General features: G+C 52.9%; 1 protein-coding gene across 1 annotated transcript in view; it reads right to left on the reverse strand.

Moving 5' to 3' along the window:
* PLXNA4 (plexin A4) overlaps window positions 1-18207 on the reverse strand; it is a 441960-nt gene that overhangs the window by 67053 nt on the left and 356700 nt on the right. The window contains exons 10-12 of the mRNA XM_057504773.1: window positions 8459-8659; window positions 1254-1350; window positions 670-860 (exon numbers count right to left, since the gene is read on the reverse strand). Of these exons, the coding sequence (XP_057360756.1) occupies window positions 670-860; window positions 1254-1350; window positions 8459-8659 (489 nt within the window). The remainder of the gene's footprint in view (window positions 1-669; window positions 861-1253; window positions 1351-8458; window positions 8660-18207) is intronic.

Genomic DNA, 18207 nt, shown 5'->3' on the forward strand with positions numbered 1-18207 from the left:
CCCAGAGGTTGGGCATGGGGCTGCTTTTGCATATATTCTCTTAGAATCCTTGTGATTCCCCTGCGAGATGGACACTTAGGCCCATTTCACAGGTGAGGAGGCTGAAGCACAGAGTGATAAATCAGCCCAGAGCCCCAGCAATTAGCTGGTAGAGTTTAGCTCTGCCCTGCCCCTCACTGGTCTTTGCTGCATGCCCTGTGCCCACGGGGTCCTCCTGATGTGCTCAAAATCCACTTCTGCCATTTTACACCTTAGACCTTGTTTTGGAGGAATCCTGAGGCCTCTCTGTTTAGACCTTCTCCTCCCATGGCATGGCTGCTTGGTGACACTGCTACTGATGGAGCTTAATGGCTTTGTCACCGAGACTTAGAGACAAAGGGAGGCTGGTGAGGACTTGGAGTCCATTCTGACACAGCTCATGCGGACACCCCACTACAGTCAAGCCCTCTCTGCTTTTGACCTCCCTTGATAAGGGAAGGGCCTCTGGATCAAGCCTGCAGCTTCTGGAAGGCTGTGTAGGAAAACACGGAAGCCCCCGGCAGCCAGGGCAGCCGGGTGCACCTGGGGATCACTGGGGGGAGCAACACCATAGCCCCAGTGGTTTCAGGGCCCAGCCCCCGGTAGGGCGTGGTCCGGCAGCCCAGAGCGGGCCCAGTGCGCCAGGCTTACCTCCGTGATGCGTGGGTTTGTGCACTTGCTGTTTGCGCCCGACAGCTCCAGCCACTGGCTCTCGTGGATGGGGCAGTGCTGGCGAAGGGTGCACTGAGCCTGGCCCTGGCACCAGCCACACTCGAAGTCTGGGTCCGCCTTCAGGCACAGCCCACAGCTCTCGCGCATGGCGCCACACTTATACAGGTGGACTGTGGGAGCAGGGCAACAGGTGCTGGGGGTGAGGTGGAGGGCCAGGGGGAGCCAGGGAGTGTGGACAAGGAGTGCAGCCCTGGGATAACTGGACACAAGGCAGCCTTGCCTGTCCAGCCATTCTGACCCACAGAAGACCAAGCAGAACTGGAGGAACTTGACTGGGAGGTGGAGTCCTGCTCTGTCTGCTCCACCCCCAGGAGCCCTCTGCCCAAGTGGAGCCCACACCCCAGAGGGCACAGAGTGGTGGGGGTGGCGGAGGCTGTGGAGGAGAGCTTGGGGCCAGGGGGAGGGGGACAGCCACCAGGGTGGGGGACAGATGCCACTGGCCCGTGCACAGGAGCTGCTCCTTCCTTCCACCTTGCCTCCCCCCCGAGGCCCACCTTCCACACCTTTATTCTGAGCTGGGTTGTCAATGTTGAAGTGCCCATTCCACACCACCGTCAACTCCACCGGCAGGTTGTTGATCTCCATCCCTTCATAGGAATACTGCAGCCAGGTTGGTGTAGGAAAGAAGAAAGCCGGGTCGGATTTCCAGGGGGCTGGATGTTCAGCCTGGGGCCTTGGGAGTGCACAGGACCAAGGAGCCGCCAGGATGGGGCATGTGTTGGGGAGGGTACGTGGGTGGGCAGGTGGCATATTACATCTCAGGGGGTCAGGAAGCTAAGGCAGGCAGGGGCCGGGCCTGGGTAAGACACCCATTTGGGGTGCCTGTGCACTGAGCAGATTAGAGCAAGGGAGGCCTATGCCCAGCTGGGCTTCCCCCAGGAAACTTAACTGAGGGAGGAACTTACTTCCTCCCTGCCTGCCTGGAGGAACCCCAGCCACCAGGCCCCAGCAGGCTGTCGATTTGATGTGGGAACTTTAATTCCTGGGAAATGTTCAAGAGGTTGGGCACTTTACCAACAACTTGGAGCAGGCTGATCAATCCCCGGGTGGGGTAGTGGGTGCACAGCCCAGGAAATGAAGGGGCTGCATTTCAAGGTGATGGGCTGCTGGGGTAAGGCCAGAAGAGGCTGGCTGGGGCTTAGAGGTGAGGTGGGAAGTCCCAGGGACACTTAGAGGACAAACCTGGGAATCTGGCCAAGACGCCAAAGGCATTCCCTGGCTCAAAGATGTGGCCCAGGCCCCAGCTCTGTGGCAGCCCTGGGGCAGCTGCGTCTAGGCTGCACGGGGTCACCACTGGGTCCTACCTCCCTGCCTGGCTCTCCTCAGGAGTCTCATGCCCCACCTGGCTGGTCTCCTTGAGACTGCAGTGCTAAGAAGTGGAGGAAGAGGTTAGGGGAGGTGCTCCTTGGGGATGCGAACCCCCAGAGAGGGAGGGTAGTGGGCAGGGACTCAGCCTGCTCTGGGCAGCATTTCCAACTCCTACCTAGTGATTTTCTCATTATTCCACCAGACTTGCCCACCGCAGGGGGTGGAACGGAGGAATGGGAGACACACGGGTGTTCTGCAGGGGATGGGCTGAGGGCTGACAAGTTGCTGGAAGGGGTCAGTCCAGGGGACTCGCTGTGATGTGGTGTTTTGTGGGCTCTTTTAACACAGAGACCCAGTTTGGAGAGGCCAGGCTGTGGGGGTGTCAATGGGTACTATGCAGGCAGCTGCGCCTCCTCTCAAGGGAAGGGCAGATGCAAAGCCTCAGGAATGCATGGCCTGGGGAGGGTCTCGGAGCCTCTCATCCCTGCCTCTGACTCTGCAGCCCATTCATAGAGGCTTGTGAAGGTGATGTTATAATCCTAATCTGGGAAATCACCCGAAATTCCTGAGTTATAGAACATGCTCCCATGTGACTACGCTGCGACATTGTCCTCCTACATAGCCTGGGTAGGATGGGCGTGGGGCCTTCCTCAGGCTCCATCCTAGTGCTCCTGAGGTCCCCCACACCACCTCCCTGCTGGGGCGTGCGGAGGCCAGGGGCCATGTGCAGTGTTCTCCCTTAAGCGGCAGTGGTTCGCACTGCACTGTCCACACCTCCATAGACTCTCCCTCGTAATGATGACACCTGGGCCACGGACAGGATCTGGGCTCAGCCACAGAATAAAGCAAAGCCCTAACCCTAGAGAACCAACAGTGATCTGACCATTGTGTAACTCAGTTGGTGACTCAAGCTTTCTGCCATGTAGCACAGTAATCAACTCCCCAGAGATTAAGTTCTTTGCTACTGGTTCAGGCTGGGTTGTTCTAAATTGTCCCAAGCTTTCACGTAAAACCTCTTCCACTCTTGACTGGTGGTTCAAAGAGTGATCTATAGACGACTTTCATCAGAATCATCTAGGGGGCCTACTAAATGCAGATTCCAGGGTCTCACCCTAGCTCTGCTGAATTGGAACCTCTGGAGATGGGGAGCATTTTGAACAAGCGGCTGTAGTGATTCTGGTGCAGGCCAGTTAGAGAATGGCTGCTCCCTGCAGTCTGCTAGAAGCAGGGAGACGGCGTAGAGGGCTGCCCTGTGGGGGATGGGAGAGAACACGTCTCCAGACCTGCCGTCTCATTTCTCCTGTAGCCAAGCTCCACTTCCGACCCTTTCCGTTTTCCTCCTCCAAGGCCCCAGTGGGGGAAGCTGGTATGGGCCAGCTCCAGGCTGCTCCAGCCTCTAGGAGGGACGCTGGTGGTGCCTATGCAGGACGAGAGCCTGGCTCCTACCTCCCAGGCTGGGTCTGGGCAGGACCCAAAGCAGAAGCAGGTGGTGACTAGGAGCCTCTTGGCCACAGATCAATAGAACCTTTAGGCCTCTCTCAGAACAGCCCCAAAATCTCCCAGACAGAAAGGCAAAAAATTCTGCATATGTCTGCATGCATCTATGTGCACAAATGTGTTCATGTGCTGGCCGAACTTGCAAAGAGGCCAGTGCACACATCTGTATTATCCGTGTCCTCATACATGCATGTGCACACATGCACATATGCTGCCATGAAGTGGCTCTGCAGTGACCAGCTGTGTGATCTAAGTCTCAGGGCAAATGATCTAAGTCTCAGCCTCTCCACTCGTAAGGTGGGAATTACAAAGGATGCATGGCTCATGGGATTGTTGGGAGGGTTTGAGATAACCACCCAGTGGTCTGAGCACAGTGCCTATCACAGGGAATCAGCAATCGTGTATTATTGTGTTTTAATCTGTGTATACACACTGGGGATGAGGTCCAAAAATATGTTTGTATTGCCTATGTTTATGTTTATGTGGAATAATAATAGCAGCCGTTTATTGAGTGTTTATGTGCCAGACCCTGGGTACATATGGAGATGTATGCATATGAGAATGCTGATGTGTTCTGAAGTGCATGTGTGTGTGTACATGCATTTTCCTTTTGAAGAAAATTGAGAGTAAAAAAGACTTTAAGGATTGAATATTTAGGTTTTGCTTTCTTTTTTTCCTCCCCATTCTGAGGATCTTGGCTATGAAATATTACAGAAATCATTAACCCGGGTGCCCCTCACCGCCCCCTCAGTCTCTAGGGAAGTCACACTCTTTCCTGGATGCCCTCTCTTTCCAAGGACCTGCATCCTGCAAGGGGAGGGGATCAACAGCTGGGGAGCCTGGACCACTGGCTCCCATCCCCCAGGCCTCCCCAGTTCTGCTCCACTTAGCATTTATATAGCTCTCTGTAATCAGCAGGCAGTTAATCTGCACAAAGCCCAGAGCTGACAGAAGAGTGTTTCAGGCTCCCAGGGGCGAGAAGGTTAAGTGTCTCAATCAAGGTCTGGCACACCATGGCCTGGCTAGCGGATGACATCGCTCATTACCTTGGAAAAGTGTGAACCTCAGTTTCTCTACCTTCTAAAGCAGACAAGATCTCTATACACTTTGGATACTCTTTCCTTCAACCATCCCCTTGTCCTGAGCTCTGAGATATGCTGGGAAGTGGAACCATTTGGGCAGATAAATCTGAACAACCTCAGATGCCTGTGTGTGCTGTGTCCATGTCCAGGACCTCAGAGGGCTGAGCAGACCTGTTCCCAGCTGGGCTCCAATAAAGCATAAGGGGGACAAGTAACCTCCCAGTGAGCTCCCCATCCTCATATTGCATGTGGTAAAGTGGGGTAAACGTCAGGCCCATGTGGGTCAGTGGACGCTGGGCCTGGAGCCTCAGGGCCTCAAGGCCAACACTCTAGTTGGCCGGCTGTCCCCGTGGCCCACTTACTAGTGTGACTGCCAGTGGCCAAGGTGGGTATTGGGCACTATAACTAGCAGCACTTGACATTTCCCTAGAGCCTTGGTCTGAAGAAGCTCAAGAATACAGGTGCTCCCCACTCCGCCTGCTGCCTGAGGGCCTGTCCCCACACAGTGGGCTGGAAGCAACCTGTCTGCCCAGCCAGTCCAGGGTCAGGCCCGTGCAGCCTTTTCCCGTGTCTCTCTTTTCCTTCTCTGCTGTCCTCTGAGACCTCTTTGTCACCCACCTCCCTCTGCCATCACAAAGGTGGGGTTTCTCTGAGCTCCTTCGCCCTCTTCCCTGACTGACACCAGAGAGCTTACAGAGTTGGGAGGTGGAACAAGGGTAGCTCTTCTTCCACAACCCTCCGTGATGCCCATCAGATCCTGCTCCCAGGATAACACCAAGGCTGGGGATAACATGCTCAGAGGCTAAGTTTTGCCCAACCTTTGACTAGGAGCTGTGTTATGACACTGATTCAAGTTCTGAATTTGCTACTTACTTGCTGTGTGGCCTGGGCTTTCTCACTTGCCCTCTCTGGGCTTCAAGACCCCCCCCTCCCACCAGCCCCCCACTCTGTCACAGGCTCAAGTAGGTTCTCTCTCAGGTGTATTCCTGCCCTGATGGTGTGCTGTTTTCTGTAACTACGGTAAGGGAAGCTTGCCTGTGATTATGACCCACCAAAATTTGAAGCCAGTCACTTGATGGCAAGTGGTATCCTGGCCCATCCTCAAGTCCCACTGTCCCCCTGCAAAGATAGGCTCCTGAGGGCATCAGAGCTGAGCCCCCCTGAACTGTGTGATTCCAGTGGGTCCTTGTAGGTAGAGGGGATTTCTCCTGGAATCTACTCTGTGGGGTATATATCCTGTTGCCTCAGTTTCTAAGGTTTTAAAGTGGTAGACAAATTTCCCCATCCCCTTCCTCACTAGGGTGGTGAGACAAAAAAGGCATGAGGGTAAAGTCAGCTGAGCCTTGGGAGCAGCAGCCTGGACGTGCTGAGGACTGGCCCATGTGGGCGGGGAGGCTGCAGCCCCCCACTCCTGACTCCAGGCGGCACGAGCTCTCCCAGCTCCTGTGGGGAACACAGCGGATGGGCCAGAGCTTAAAAGTCACCTCGGCTTGGTGACCAGAGCTCCAGTGTCATGTTCCCACTGTGGTCTCCTGGAAGCGTATCTGGAGGTGCCTGAGTCCACATACTCAGGAGGCTGGGCAATCGGGCAGGACGCCCACCCCCATGGGCCCCCATGGAGAGCGTGGGGCCCCAGGGGCTGGAAGCAGAATTGACCATAGTCCTGGGGCATGAGGCTTCTGGACATGAAATTCCCACGTAAGGAAATCCCAAGATTTAAACCAAGCAGATGCCCACCGTAATTTTCTTTGTTGTTTGGACCTGGCAAGGGTGCCAGCACCAGGCACCCCGAGGGGGCCCAGCAGAGGAGGAGGCCTGGCCCACACCTGCCCAGCGCTCACCTGTCAGGGCTCTGGCTGTGCCCCCACATTGGGGGCAGCACGACCCCTAATGGGCTAGTTCATTGATTCAGGCCTCGGCTTAGGAACGCTGAGGACATCTGCACACAATAGGCTTCAGTTCTAGCGGTAAAGAGAATGGCAGTGAGTTCCAAGGCGTGGATGGAGCTCTGACAAGGGGGTTTATAGGATGAATTCAGACTGTTATCTGGGTACCCTTGCCTATTTAATTGAGTCGGCTGAAGTGTGGGCTGTGGGGCCCAGTGTTAGGGCATCCGGGGAACTGAGGGCTTGACCATCAGAGGCTAAGGACTCTGTCCTCCCTCCTGACATGCCTGCGGCCCACATCCCAAGGGCAGCTTCTCTGAGGAAGTAAGATTGCTTTCCCTGTGATCTGAAACCCCTACCTGCCCTCTGCTGACCACACGTGGGCCTCAGGCTTTCCCCTCCACCAGGGGCATGCTTATTTGGGGAAGAATCATTTGATCCAAGCCCTCGGGGCTGGTCAGCTTGGCCTCAGGACTTATGGGGAAGCAAGAGGTGCTTTCAATATCGCCTTTGCTAGTAGGTTTAATCTGGAAATCTGCAAAATAGCCTGGCCACCTGGGTGCTGTGGGGATGCTTCTGGGGTTTCAGAAGCCAGGAGAGCAACTGTCACTTTACTCCCTGTAATGCTGAGTGCTACTGGGTAAGTGTGTAGGCTTCTCTGAGCTCCATTTACTCCTAGACTGCTTACTGCAGGATGGGTGAGGTGCTCCCATGAACCGCTTTATCCAGGACTCTCCTGGTCCCACATCACATCCCCTAAGCAGTCACCACATATAAGCACCAGAAGCAATGAGAAGGATGAGTGGGAGGCAGTGGGACACAGGAGGGGACCCTGCATCCAGGCCCAGCCTTGCCACTCACTAGCTGTGTGACCTTGAATGTGGCACTTACCCTCTGGGTAGGGGCAGATTATGCAAAGTGCGTGGAACTTTAGCTCCTTCTAAGGTCTGCCCGTGCATCTCATTTTGTATTTATTATATTTCATTCTTAAAGAAGGTCCCCCAAATAGAACAACTCTCAGCCCCACCAACCTAGATCTGCCCCTTCTTCTGGGGCTCCAGTTTCTTTCTTGCACATTGAGGAAGGACGTTCATGTCTCTTATAGCTCAAAAATGTCACAAGTCTGTAAGTCTAATGTTTGTTTCTGAGCATCTGGGTGCACAGAAGTAGACCAGAAAAGAGCACGAGAAAACAGAGCAGGGGCCGGGAAGGCCAAACAAGGTCAGGAGAGGGGTAAGCAGGCAGGAAGGGCAGGGCATGGTGAGGGGACGCTGCCTGGGACCTGGGGACAGTGACAGCAGTTGACATGATGCGTTGGCAGCTGGGCACGGACCTAATGTGGATTTTCTAAGCACTGGAAAGGGTTTGTGCAGCACACCTCTGGCTAGCTCTGTCCTAATCCAGCACTCTTGGCTGGAGCCTGGTCTGTTTCAGAAGCCTCCTGTGCTGGGAACTGGCCTCTGGTAGTGTGAAGGCATCGGTGGGCCTTTGTGGACTCTGATAAGGTGCTCGGGTCAGCCCTGGAGGAAGGCAGACCCAGGGCTCCTGGAGCTCCTCTTAGGGAAGAGGATGGACGTGAATGTTCCTCCAGCCTGGCCCACCCTGCAAACACATCTGCTGGCGAACAGTGCTCCACGGCCCCATGGGTGGTCCAAAGCCTCTCCCATCACAGCTTCTGTCTTGACCAGGGGACCCTTGTAACACAACAGGCCACAGCTGTGGGCAGACACTTGGTGACCTCGCAGCCCAGCGGATGTAAGGGCGGGGCTGGGCTGGGCAAGCAGGGTTGGGGGAAGTAGTTAGGTGGGGAGCTAAGCAGTTTCGTGGGTGTTCAGGAAAATCCTGCAGAGCTGAGCCCATTTGGCTCTTGAGAAGAACGACGACGGGGGTGGCTGCAGAGAGCTGAGACTGCTCAGAGCGGGCTGGGGCACTCACAGAGGTGTTCTGGCACTGCACGCTGGAGCTGTTGAAGCGCAGGGCGGGCACCCTCTGCTCACTGCCCCGGATGTTGAGGATGCATTCATACCCACGCTGCCCCGACTGTGGCTGGGGCAGGTTCTTGGCCTTCAGAGTGATGGGCTTGATCACCTCCACGGGCACCAGGATCTTGTCCACTCTCAGCAGCTGGGGGCAGTCCTGGGGATGGAGAGCATGGCTCAGGCTGGGGAGCAGGAAGCTAGAGGTGCTGGTGCCTCTCTGGGCATAATCCGGATGTGTGCCACGCACAGGCTTAGGCACTGGTGCCCACCCCCAGCCACTGTGTGGGAGGGAATGGGACTGAGGAATCCTGGGCCCCAGAGTCACCATCTCGAGGCCGCTTCTCACTGAAGCCACCCCTGCCCTCTTTAGGGTCCATGTGAATGTACTGCAGACTCAGACACTCCTGTGGACTCCTCCTGGCATCCCTCCTACCCTAGCAGAGAAAGGCCCTGCTGGCTGGGCGTCCTGTCCCTCTTCGGACTGATGACCCATTTGCTTCAGTTCTAAGCTGCCAAGGCTGGGACAGAGGGGCCCACATGAGCAGCTCCACGGTGAGGCAAAGCCCTGGGCCGTGGGACTCTGAATGTGAGTCTGGACCACACAGCCAGGGGGCCAGGAAGGACTTCCATACATGGGCTGAGCCTGGCATTTGGGAATGTTCTGGAATGAGCCCCAGAGACCTTTTAAATCCAGAAGCTTCTGACTGAGCTCTTGGGAGGGCCTGACCCCAAGAAATGCCCTCGGAACAGATGTGCACTGTGTGCCTCCTAGAGGCCAGCAGCGGGCACGCATACTCCTGGAGCTGAGCGGGCCCTGGAGGTCCTGGTGGATGGAGGCAATGAATGGCCAGGGTCCCTTTCCCTGGAGTAGTCAGCCCTGTCCAGGGAGGGCTCAGGGAGAATGGGGTCAAATAAGGAGTGTGGGTGCTCTGCCTAGCTGGGAGGCAGAATCTGGATTCTCAGGAGCTGGGTAGAAGGGCATCAGTATTCCAGGCTTGACTGGTGTGGGCAAGAGTGAGGCCTTCTGCAAACACAAGCAGAGCCTGAGCACCCTCAGGCAGCTCCATCAACCCCACACTGCTCCTGCTGTGGCGCTGTTGGGACACTGCTTCAGGGAGCAGGCGCCCCAGTCCCATTAAACTAAACCCTTCTCCTCTCCTCCAGGCCACGCACGCTTTCATCCTGAACTGCAGCGGGAGAGGAACAGCAAATGCAGCCACCCCACTCCTGGGCATTCACTCAAAGACTAAAAGCAGGGACAAGAGCAGATGCTTGTACACCCAGATCACAGCAGCCAAGAGGTGGGAGCAACCCAAGTGCTCGCTGATGAATGAATGGCCAAACAAAATGTATACATACATACAGCGGTTTATGATTCTGCCTTAAAAGGAAGGAAGTTTTAACATACCGTACAGCATGTACAAATCTTGAAAACGTTACACTAAGTGAAATAAGCATTCACAATAGGGCAAGTAGGACACGATTCCACTCCTAGGAGGTACGTAGAGTTGTCAAATTCATAGAGACAGGATGGTAGTTTCTGGGGGAGGGAGAATGGGGAATTAGTGTTTTTAATGGGTACAGAATTTCAGCTGGGGAAGATGAGAAAGTTCTGGAGAGCTGGTGGTGGCTGATGAGGGAGGGCGGCGATGGCTGCACAGTGATGTGATGTACTTAATGCCACTGAACTGTACACTTAACATGGCTAAGATGGTAAATTGTATGATATGCTGTATTTTACCACACTTACATATAAATAAATAAAACAAAGAGGCACAGCAGGGAGGCAGGCCAGCAGGAGGGGAAGGGGGTGGAGTACTGAACCCTGAATATGGTCCTGAGGCTCTAAAGCACACGAGTCTCCGGAGACCCTGAGGTCCACATTGAGAGAGAGTGTCAACAATTCTGTACTGTCTCCCGGCCTCAGCTTCCATCTCACTATGCTGCTCTGATGAGATGAGAAGGTGGGATGCACAGAGAATGAGCGATTTTATGGAAAGGATAAAGCTGGGGACTGGAGCAGGAGGTGTGTGATGTTGGGGAATCAGGAGAGAAGATCTATGAAAAGCCAGCTCCGCTCCTCCTCCTTCCTGGGGCCCTGGCAGCCCTCCCTCCACCTAGAGCATGCACGGGGTCTGACGCCCTCCTGCTACACCCACAGCTGCATGAGGAGCTCGGTCTGTGGGTGCATTTGCAGAAAGAGAAGTGCTGCGTCTCGCCTCCACCCCCAACAGCAAAACACTGCTTACCCACGAACGCGGCTCTGAGGGAGTCTGGGATCTGCGAGTCCTTGGAACCAACCTAATGGATCGCTTTTACATTGCAAAGCAGACACAGGGGCAGGGAGAGGACAAATGAGGGCTCAGAATCAGCAGCTAGGTGCCAACCCAGCATCTTTCCTCCCTTTAATGAAAGAGCAAGTTCCTGTGGGCGGGTGGGGCCCCCTCAGGTAGGGTGGCTGGTCAGCAAGCATCTCCCTGAGGCCAGCAGGACTAGGGAGCTGCAGGACCCTCCTGTGCCAGGCTGGAGCCTTGCCCGCAGTCTGGCCTGGTTCTAGTCCAGGATGTGGGTGGAAGCATGAGCCTCTCTCTCTTCCCCTGTAAGATTCTTCACTGAGGCTCCTTCTGAGTTCTTTAATGAGTCCTGATTGCCAGTGGCCCTATAAAGGCCTAGTTTGCATATAAAAAGGTTGGCAGCTCTGAGAGTAAGTTCATTAATAATAATTGGAGAGGCCCAGGTCTGGGCTGGGCCCATTTTCCTCTGGTGGCACTGCTGATTGACCCCAGTGTCCCTCCTAATTGAAACGTAAAATGGCAATTTTTCCCTCCGCAGCAAGGCATGAAGGAACCATGCCGCCATGCTGCCCCCACACTCCCCCAGCTGACCCCCAAGCTCCCAGGGCCTGCCCCACCTCGTGCTGGGATGTCAGGTAAAAAACTCCCCCTAAGTCTGCTCTTGTGGGAAATGTCAGAGAAACTTCCGTGTTTCTCCATGACTCGCGGCTGAAGCCCGGTTTCGGAGCCCTTCCCCTGTGGGCTGGACTCTCGGGCCACCCAGACCCCCTCCTTGCCTGCGGGTGTCCCTGATGAGGAAGAGCCTGGCTGGGGAATCCTGTAACTACGAGGGCAAATCTATTTCCTCCTGCTCATCTCAGAGTTTTGAAAGAGCTCTAATCACTGCTTGGCTTAACTATAAAGGGGAATTAGAAACTTCTCCTTCAAAGGACATGTGGGAAGATTCCATGAACTACTACCCATAAAGCGTTTGGCCCAGAGGGAGCAAGCATTCAACAGATGTTTGTTTGTCCCTGTACCTGCCGCCCTGTACCCCCAGTTCGGGCTGCACTTTGACACTTGTCTACTCCCTTCTCTCACCTCAGTTCCAAAGGCTCCGTCTCCCTGATCTGCCTCCGCGTGCATTTCTATAAACCCCCTCTCAGCCCCCACTGTCTACCTGATTTCACCATGTCTAGGCTTCAGAGTCTGACAAGTTCAACAGCTCCAAGTGCCCCAAATATAAGGGGCACGGGGAGGCAGGTCCCAGTTCCATCTACTGCTCTCCTAACAGATGTCACCCTCTTCTGGAAGGAGACATTCTGAAGCTGCTTGGTCTCCACGCCCCAAGACAGGACCTCCACCAGCCACCCATGTGGCCTTCAGCAAGTCCCTCAAACCCTCCCAGTATCCTCGTCCATAAACTGAAGAGGCTGCTCTGGATTCCATAAATATCCCAATTCTACTATTAACTCAACAGGTGACCTGGTATACATCATTATATAACCCCTCTGAGGCTTGGTTTTCCCTTCTCTAAAATGGGGATAACAATACCTGCTTAACTAGCTCAAAGCTCAAAGGTGTTCATAATACCAACCAACTGAATGAGTGCTGGAGGGACCCAGGGACTTTGTCGGGGAAATTGGCCTTCTGGAAGTGGCCATTTACCTATCAGTATGGAATTATTTTACTATTTAAAAAACTGGTACACTGCAACCTGGTACGGTCATACAGGTGGGTATGGCTCCGGTAGGCTGTCTGTGGTACTGTTAGGAGTCTAATGAATATGGTACAAGGCTTCAAGGATTCAATCCAGTGCACATCCCACCACCTCCGTCCCCTTACACACATCTCCCGTGTGCTACCTTGTTTCATAGTACAACACATATGATCGCCCTTGGCTCATGATAAAGAAACTAAGGACACTGTTACATCACTCATTTCCTGTAGTGATCATCAACAAAATATTTCACCTGATCATCTTACTGACTTTGTCCTCAGATGATGATCTAGCCTCCATACAGAATTCCTCAAAAACCTAAATGCCCTCACGTTTTCAAGGAAGATATTTCCCTGGACTATCATTTGAATGCGCCAGCTCTTGGAGGGTGGAAAAGCCCGGCATTCACAAGATTATTTGGAGACAAGTGCGGACAATAAGAACCAGATTCCCTTGGAGAGCGTTTGCCTGTGGCTGTGATCTGCAGTTGTAAGAATGGACTGACAGTGGGAATGGCCATGGCTTAAGGCCAAAGGAAATCTTCGATGTCTTGGCTTTCAGGAGGCAGCCAGTGGGCTGCAGGTCAACTGTCCAGCCCATGCATATTTTGGTCTCCCCTGAAATGCATGCAGAAGTAAGATAGCTCTGCTAATTGCAGGGGACAGGAACACCAAGCTGAAGTATGAAATGATGCCTTTCCATCTACATGTCCAGCATGTCAGTGGCTGCTTTATACAGAGGTTTCATTGCCTATTTAAATAATTGAACAAAGACATAAAGACGGTTGCCAAGCTGGGAGAGAAAAGGCTGCCTTTAGGGCCGGTACTGCCTGGGGATGGGGTGGTAAGCTCATGATTTACAGCCCCCAGTGTGTTTACAAGATGAGGTCCCTAATTCTTCTAGTTGTTACAGTGAGACTGGGGGAACGTGGAGCTCTGGGGAGAGCAGGGCAGGGGCTGTACCTAGAGGCAGCTACGGAATGTGATTTGCAGGCCACCTCTCCATGCTAACGTCACCTCAGCCTCCATCAATTCCAAAGAAGTCAGCCCTAGCCCTAACCAACCCCCCAAATTTATACTCACCTTCTTAGGCCCATGATGCCCAGTACAAAATGTAATGCACCATATATTTCCTTGCTGTTCCTCAAGTTTATAATGCCATTAATGTGATCTATGATGGGCTGGTTTATGGAGAGAGCAAAGTAATAATACAGAAAGGAAATACCCATAACCTCAAGAGGGAGAGAGCAGATGAAATCGACGGAAAGTGCAATTGTCTGGAGATACGGCAAGCCAGTAACAGACTACCTGGAGTGGGGGTGGCGCACAGATTGGAGCAAGTTCTTACACTGCATTTGCTCTGTTTTCTCAAGGGAGGATGACAGGCATGGGAAGGGTGGTTTTGTTCCCTTGGGATGGGTCCTGGGGATGGCTTCTCTGCCAGAAGGGAAGCAGAACCACTGACAAGGTGGGCTGGCCTGATTGCCCTCTAAGTCCAGTTGGGGGCAAATGCCCAAGACGTGTCATGTCTCAGGGCATGGGGCCTGTTTCAGCACCAAGAGCAAGCAGCAGGCCAGGGGCTAGGACCTTCCTTGCCCTGCCAGCTTTTCAGTCCGGGAGAGGATGGACCTTTGGAATCAGTGGATTTCATGGTACCTGTTCTGGCTATGGATTCATCTCAGAGGCATGGTGGTGGTAGGGGATATCAGAAGACCCTTTCAAACACAGCTTTGGAAATCAAATAGAATTCATTTTGCCTCTTCTGATCTTACACCTGTTCTTGGGAATAAGCACTCTGGTTGAACGTCAAGAAGAGAGGGCCTGCAGGGACCACCTCTCTGAGCCTGTTCACCACGGGCCGATGTGCCTTCCTAACAGAGCCCATCTGGTCTGGTACCCAGAGGTCAGAGCTTCAGTAGCAGCTCACTTGGCTTCTTAGTTTAGGTGAGAAGTAACCATAAAATAGTCCCTCAAGAAGAAATTCTTGTCAGTGGATTTACTCTTCCATGGAAATTCACCTTTATTCCCTAAGGATCACTGTTGGTAAGTGTGTGGGCCTGATGGGAGATTCAGGTCAGCGTAGGAGGAGATTCCAAAGCCGCTCGGGGACCAGCGGTCCCTCCAGCTGGGTAGAGCGGGAACGTGGCCCCGATACCAGCTGCCCTGATGAAAGGCCATTCCTCTGGGAAGTGAGGAGCCTCAGCTGAAACCCAGGGGACAGGGGGTGAGCCAGAAGACTCCGTCGTCTCGGTCCAGCTGTCCCTGGCCTTCCTGTCGCTCTTCTCTTTGGTACCCAGGATCTGGCAGCTGATCTAAAGACCCAGGGTTGTTATCACAATGCCATCATTAGTTGAAACAAAATCATTCCTTGTAACTGGAATATAGTTACTATAAACGACATATGTTTATTGGGTACTCTATTTCTAATAATTATGCTAGAATACCTGCCATTAATGCAATAACAACAATGATAGACTAGTTCTCTTTTCCAGACCAATAACTTCACCTGAATACATTCTTTGTTCAGGAAAAAAAAAAAAAGAGGCAATTCAACATCCCTGGTAACAATCAACAAAGCCAGTGTTGCAAGTGGAAGGCGTGCAATGAAAGGCTTGCTGGGGACACAGGATGGTGCCGGGCAGATGAAGGGCCACCTGCAGCCTCCCTCTTGGCTAACAAAAGGACCCTGTCTGCATCCCCACACTCAAAAGTTGAAAGGGAATGAAAACCCAAAGACTTCCAGAAGAATCATCCCAACAGGGAGAGGCTAGGCCTGGCTGTCCGGGGGAGATGCGGGCCCTGCCGCTGAATGTGAGCCTCCGTTAGGCACAACTGGGAGACCCAAGCCTGGCCTTGAACACTCACCCTCAAAGACCGCTTCTTGGGCATGGATTCCTCTTCAGTGTTTTCCGGCTTATTTCCCTTCACAATTACAGAACTTTAGAGATAATATAGACCAATGGTCCCATTCTACATACCTTAAATACAGATCTACAAATCTCTCATCCACCTTTATACTTCTCACAATGCTTTGCACATGGGAAATGCTCAGAAACTGCATAATACAGAAGGAGAGGTGACATGTAGCAAAGCCTCAAACATCACACTATGAGTAAGTTCTTCCTCTGGTGTGGAGAGAGAGGACATTTGCATGGGGTGGGGGGCTTCAACAAAATTTTTAAAAAAGTGTAATTTTCTTTGTTAGCCCTTATTCCTGCTACCTTCTCTTCCCAGAAACACCACCAAAATAGCGACATAAAAAAATCATCGTATTTCCATTAGCAGCCAGGAGCTTTGTTTTAATCCCTGAGGAGAATGACCTCTTTCCACTGACCCATGATGGCTGCATCAGTCAATAGTCCACAGACATTTATTTGCTTCTTTTCTGTTCGGTACATTTCCCAGGAAGATGCTGCTATGACAACTATCGCGAGGTGGTCAACTCTAGCTTCTCCTCAGTTACATTCAAAATGGCCCTAGTATCGAGCTGGGTAGAAGGTACCAGATGGATAGCCTTAGAGCTTCCTTTTTAAAAAAAATAAATATACAAGAAAGAGAGCAGTGAAGGTTAATTCCGTCCAAGTTATCGGAAGCCTCACACGGCCATAGCCTGCCAGGCTCACCATGAAATGGCTCAGGTGAAATGGAAAGACGTGGGGGGTGGCAGCGGTAGGTTAGTCGTCTCTATGTCTCTCTGTGGGCTGCGCTCCTGCAGGCCTCTTCCAGTAGGGATGGCCTCCGCACCACGCCCTCTGAGGTGCTCTGAATCCCCAGCATCCTTTGGGGTACAGAAGGGATGTCATGCCTCGCTTGCAATCTGGGCACTTGAAGACATCATTCTTTTCTGGAGAATCCCTGAACTGAACCGGGAAACATGATGGGCTCTTGTTTTATTCTCATCTAGTTGTTTTTTGGTCTTTCTGAGCAGCAGATACAAGCTTCTTTTATATAGTTAAAAGAATGAAATTTCGGATAAGAGGAACAGACGAGAAAGAAAGAACAGAAATTTGAAAACCTCCTTCAAGGTAATTAAATGATCGGGGAACTTTGAAATCCACCAGATAGGTCAACTGCTCCTGCTTTCATGTATTTTATCCTTGTACCTCTCCACACATAAACCCTCTGCCAGGCACCCTAGTCTGAACGGCTGGAGGGGGGCTGAAAATCTCTGTCTCTGCACCCATCAAGTAACTTGCAGGTTTCTGAACAGAAGAAGAAGAGGATGCTTCTTGGGCCTGTAGCCCCTGGTCTGGGTGGGTCAACAGACCTTCTTCTGCTCCTGACTCCATGCCCCAAGATAAAGGCTCCGGCTCCAGGAGACTGTATAGCCTTTGTTCAGGGTCTTCATGCCGGTGGTCTGCTTCTTGGCCATCAGACCTATGTCCATATTATTAGCTTTGGATCCATTTTGTCTTAAAGAAGAGCAAAGAACTGACAAAAACACTGGATTCACATTCCTATTGAAAACTAAGATGTAGTCTTTTTCCTCCCTTTCCCCATGAAGAGGCAACCTAGGTCTGGGGCTCTTTTCTGGAGTGGCCATTTGTAGGCACAGGCCAACCCCACTGCAGGGGGAGAGAGCTTACTGCCTGCAGACTCGCACCACCTTTTCTTTATTTCCTTTCCTTTCCTTGTTTCTCTCTTGTCTACTCCACCTGTCCCCCCCGTCAATCAGACCACTCTCTCCCCTTGAGAGCCCCACCATTCCTTGTCTTTACCTTTAAAATGAACCACACTGCCCACTCTCAACCTAAGAATGCCCACTCTGCCGTCAGAGCCGGGGAAGATCGGCCTTGGGGCTGGGGCCTTCTTGGTGCCACGCATGGCACAGTCACTCCCCCCTGGGCGAGGAGAGCCCAGCACAGCAGTGCTGGCCATGAGGTGCACCTTACTCTTCCCCTTCTGCCCTCTGCCTTTAAGGGTTTGGCCAAAGGTAGGGTGCCTCCTGGGGCAGAAGTCTGGGAGAAGGGGATGAGGGCACCATGCTGGCCTCTCTGTCCTTGCCATGCCCTGCTTGTTCCCCAAACAGCCTTTACGCTTTCTGTACCAGGAGAGTTCTCGCTCTCACAGCTACGGGACTTGCCACATGGTTTTGGCACCTTTGTGGGTATGTGAAGGGGACTGGAAGGTGCACCCAGGACTGGGGGAGAGAGTGAAGAGGTTCTGAGTCAGTCTGAGTCCAATGCTGGCTGAGAGAGTGAAGGCCAAGCGTGGCTGCTTTGCCCCTGCATTCAATAGGGTCTAGCTAATACTGCACATATACATATATCCTTCTAGTCTCAATGACAGCATTCTAAAGCAATCACTCCATTCAGAATTACTGGCCCAATGTCTGGAGTCACACAAACACCATAATGTTTGGACAACCGCAGACTTCTCCAAGTATTTTCACACCTGTTTTCTTTGAGGTCCTTGCCCACAAGCTTACATCCTAGAAGAGGTAACCACATAGCCACAGAACATTTCTATTTGAGTGATGAACAGTTTTCAGGGAGAAAAACAAAGATTAGGAGGGAATAGAAACACAGTGTTGTAGCCACGGAGCCCACCTCCACATCAGCGATTCCCCACCTGGACTGTGCAGCAGGCTCAGGGTGCGGGCCTCCTCCCCCTGCCTCCCCTGAGCGTCTCACCCAGCTGGGCTCCATTTCTAACAAGTTTGCATGTGAGCTGACGCCTCTGGCCTGGGAGCCACATTTTGAGAATCACCACT

This window comes from Manis pentadactyla, chromosome 7 (genome assembly GCF_030020395.1).
Source record: "Manis pentadactyla isolate mManPen7 chromosome 7, mManPen7.hap1, whole genome shotgun sequence".
Classification (NCBI taxonomy): Eukaryota; Metazoa; Chordata; class Mammalia; order Pholidota; family Manidae; genus Manis; species Manis pentadactyla.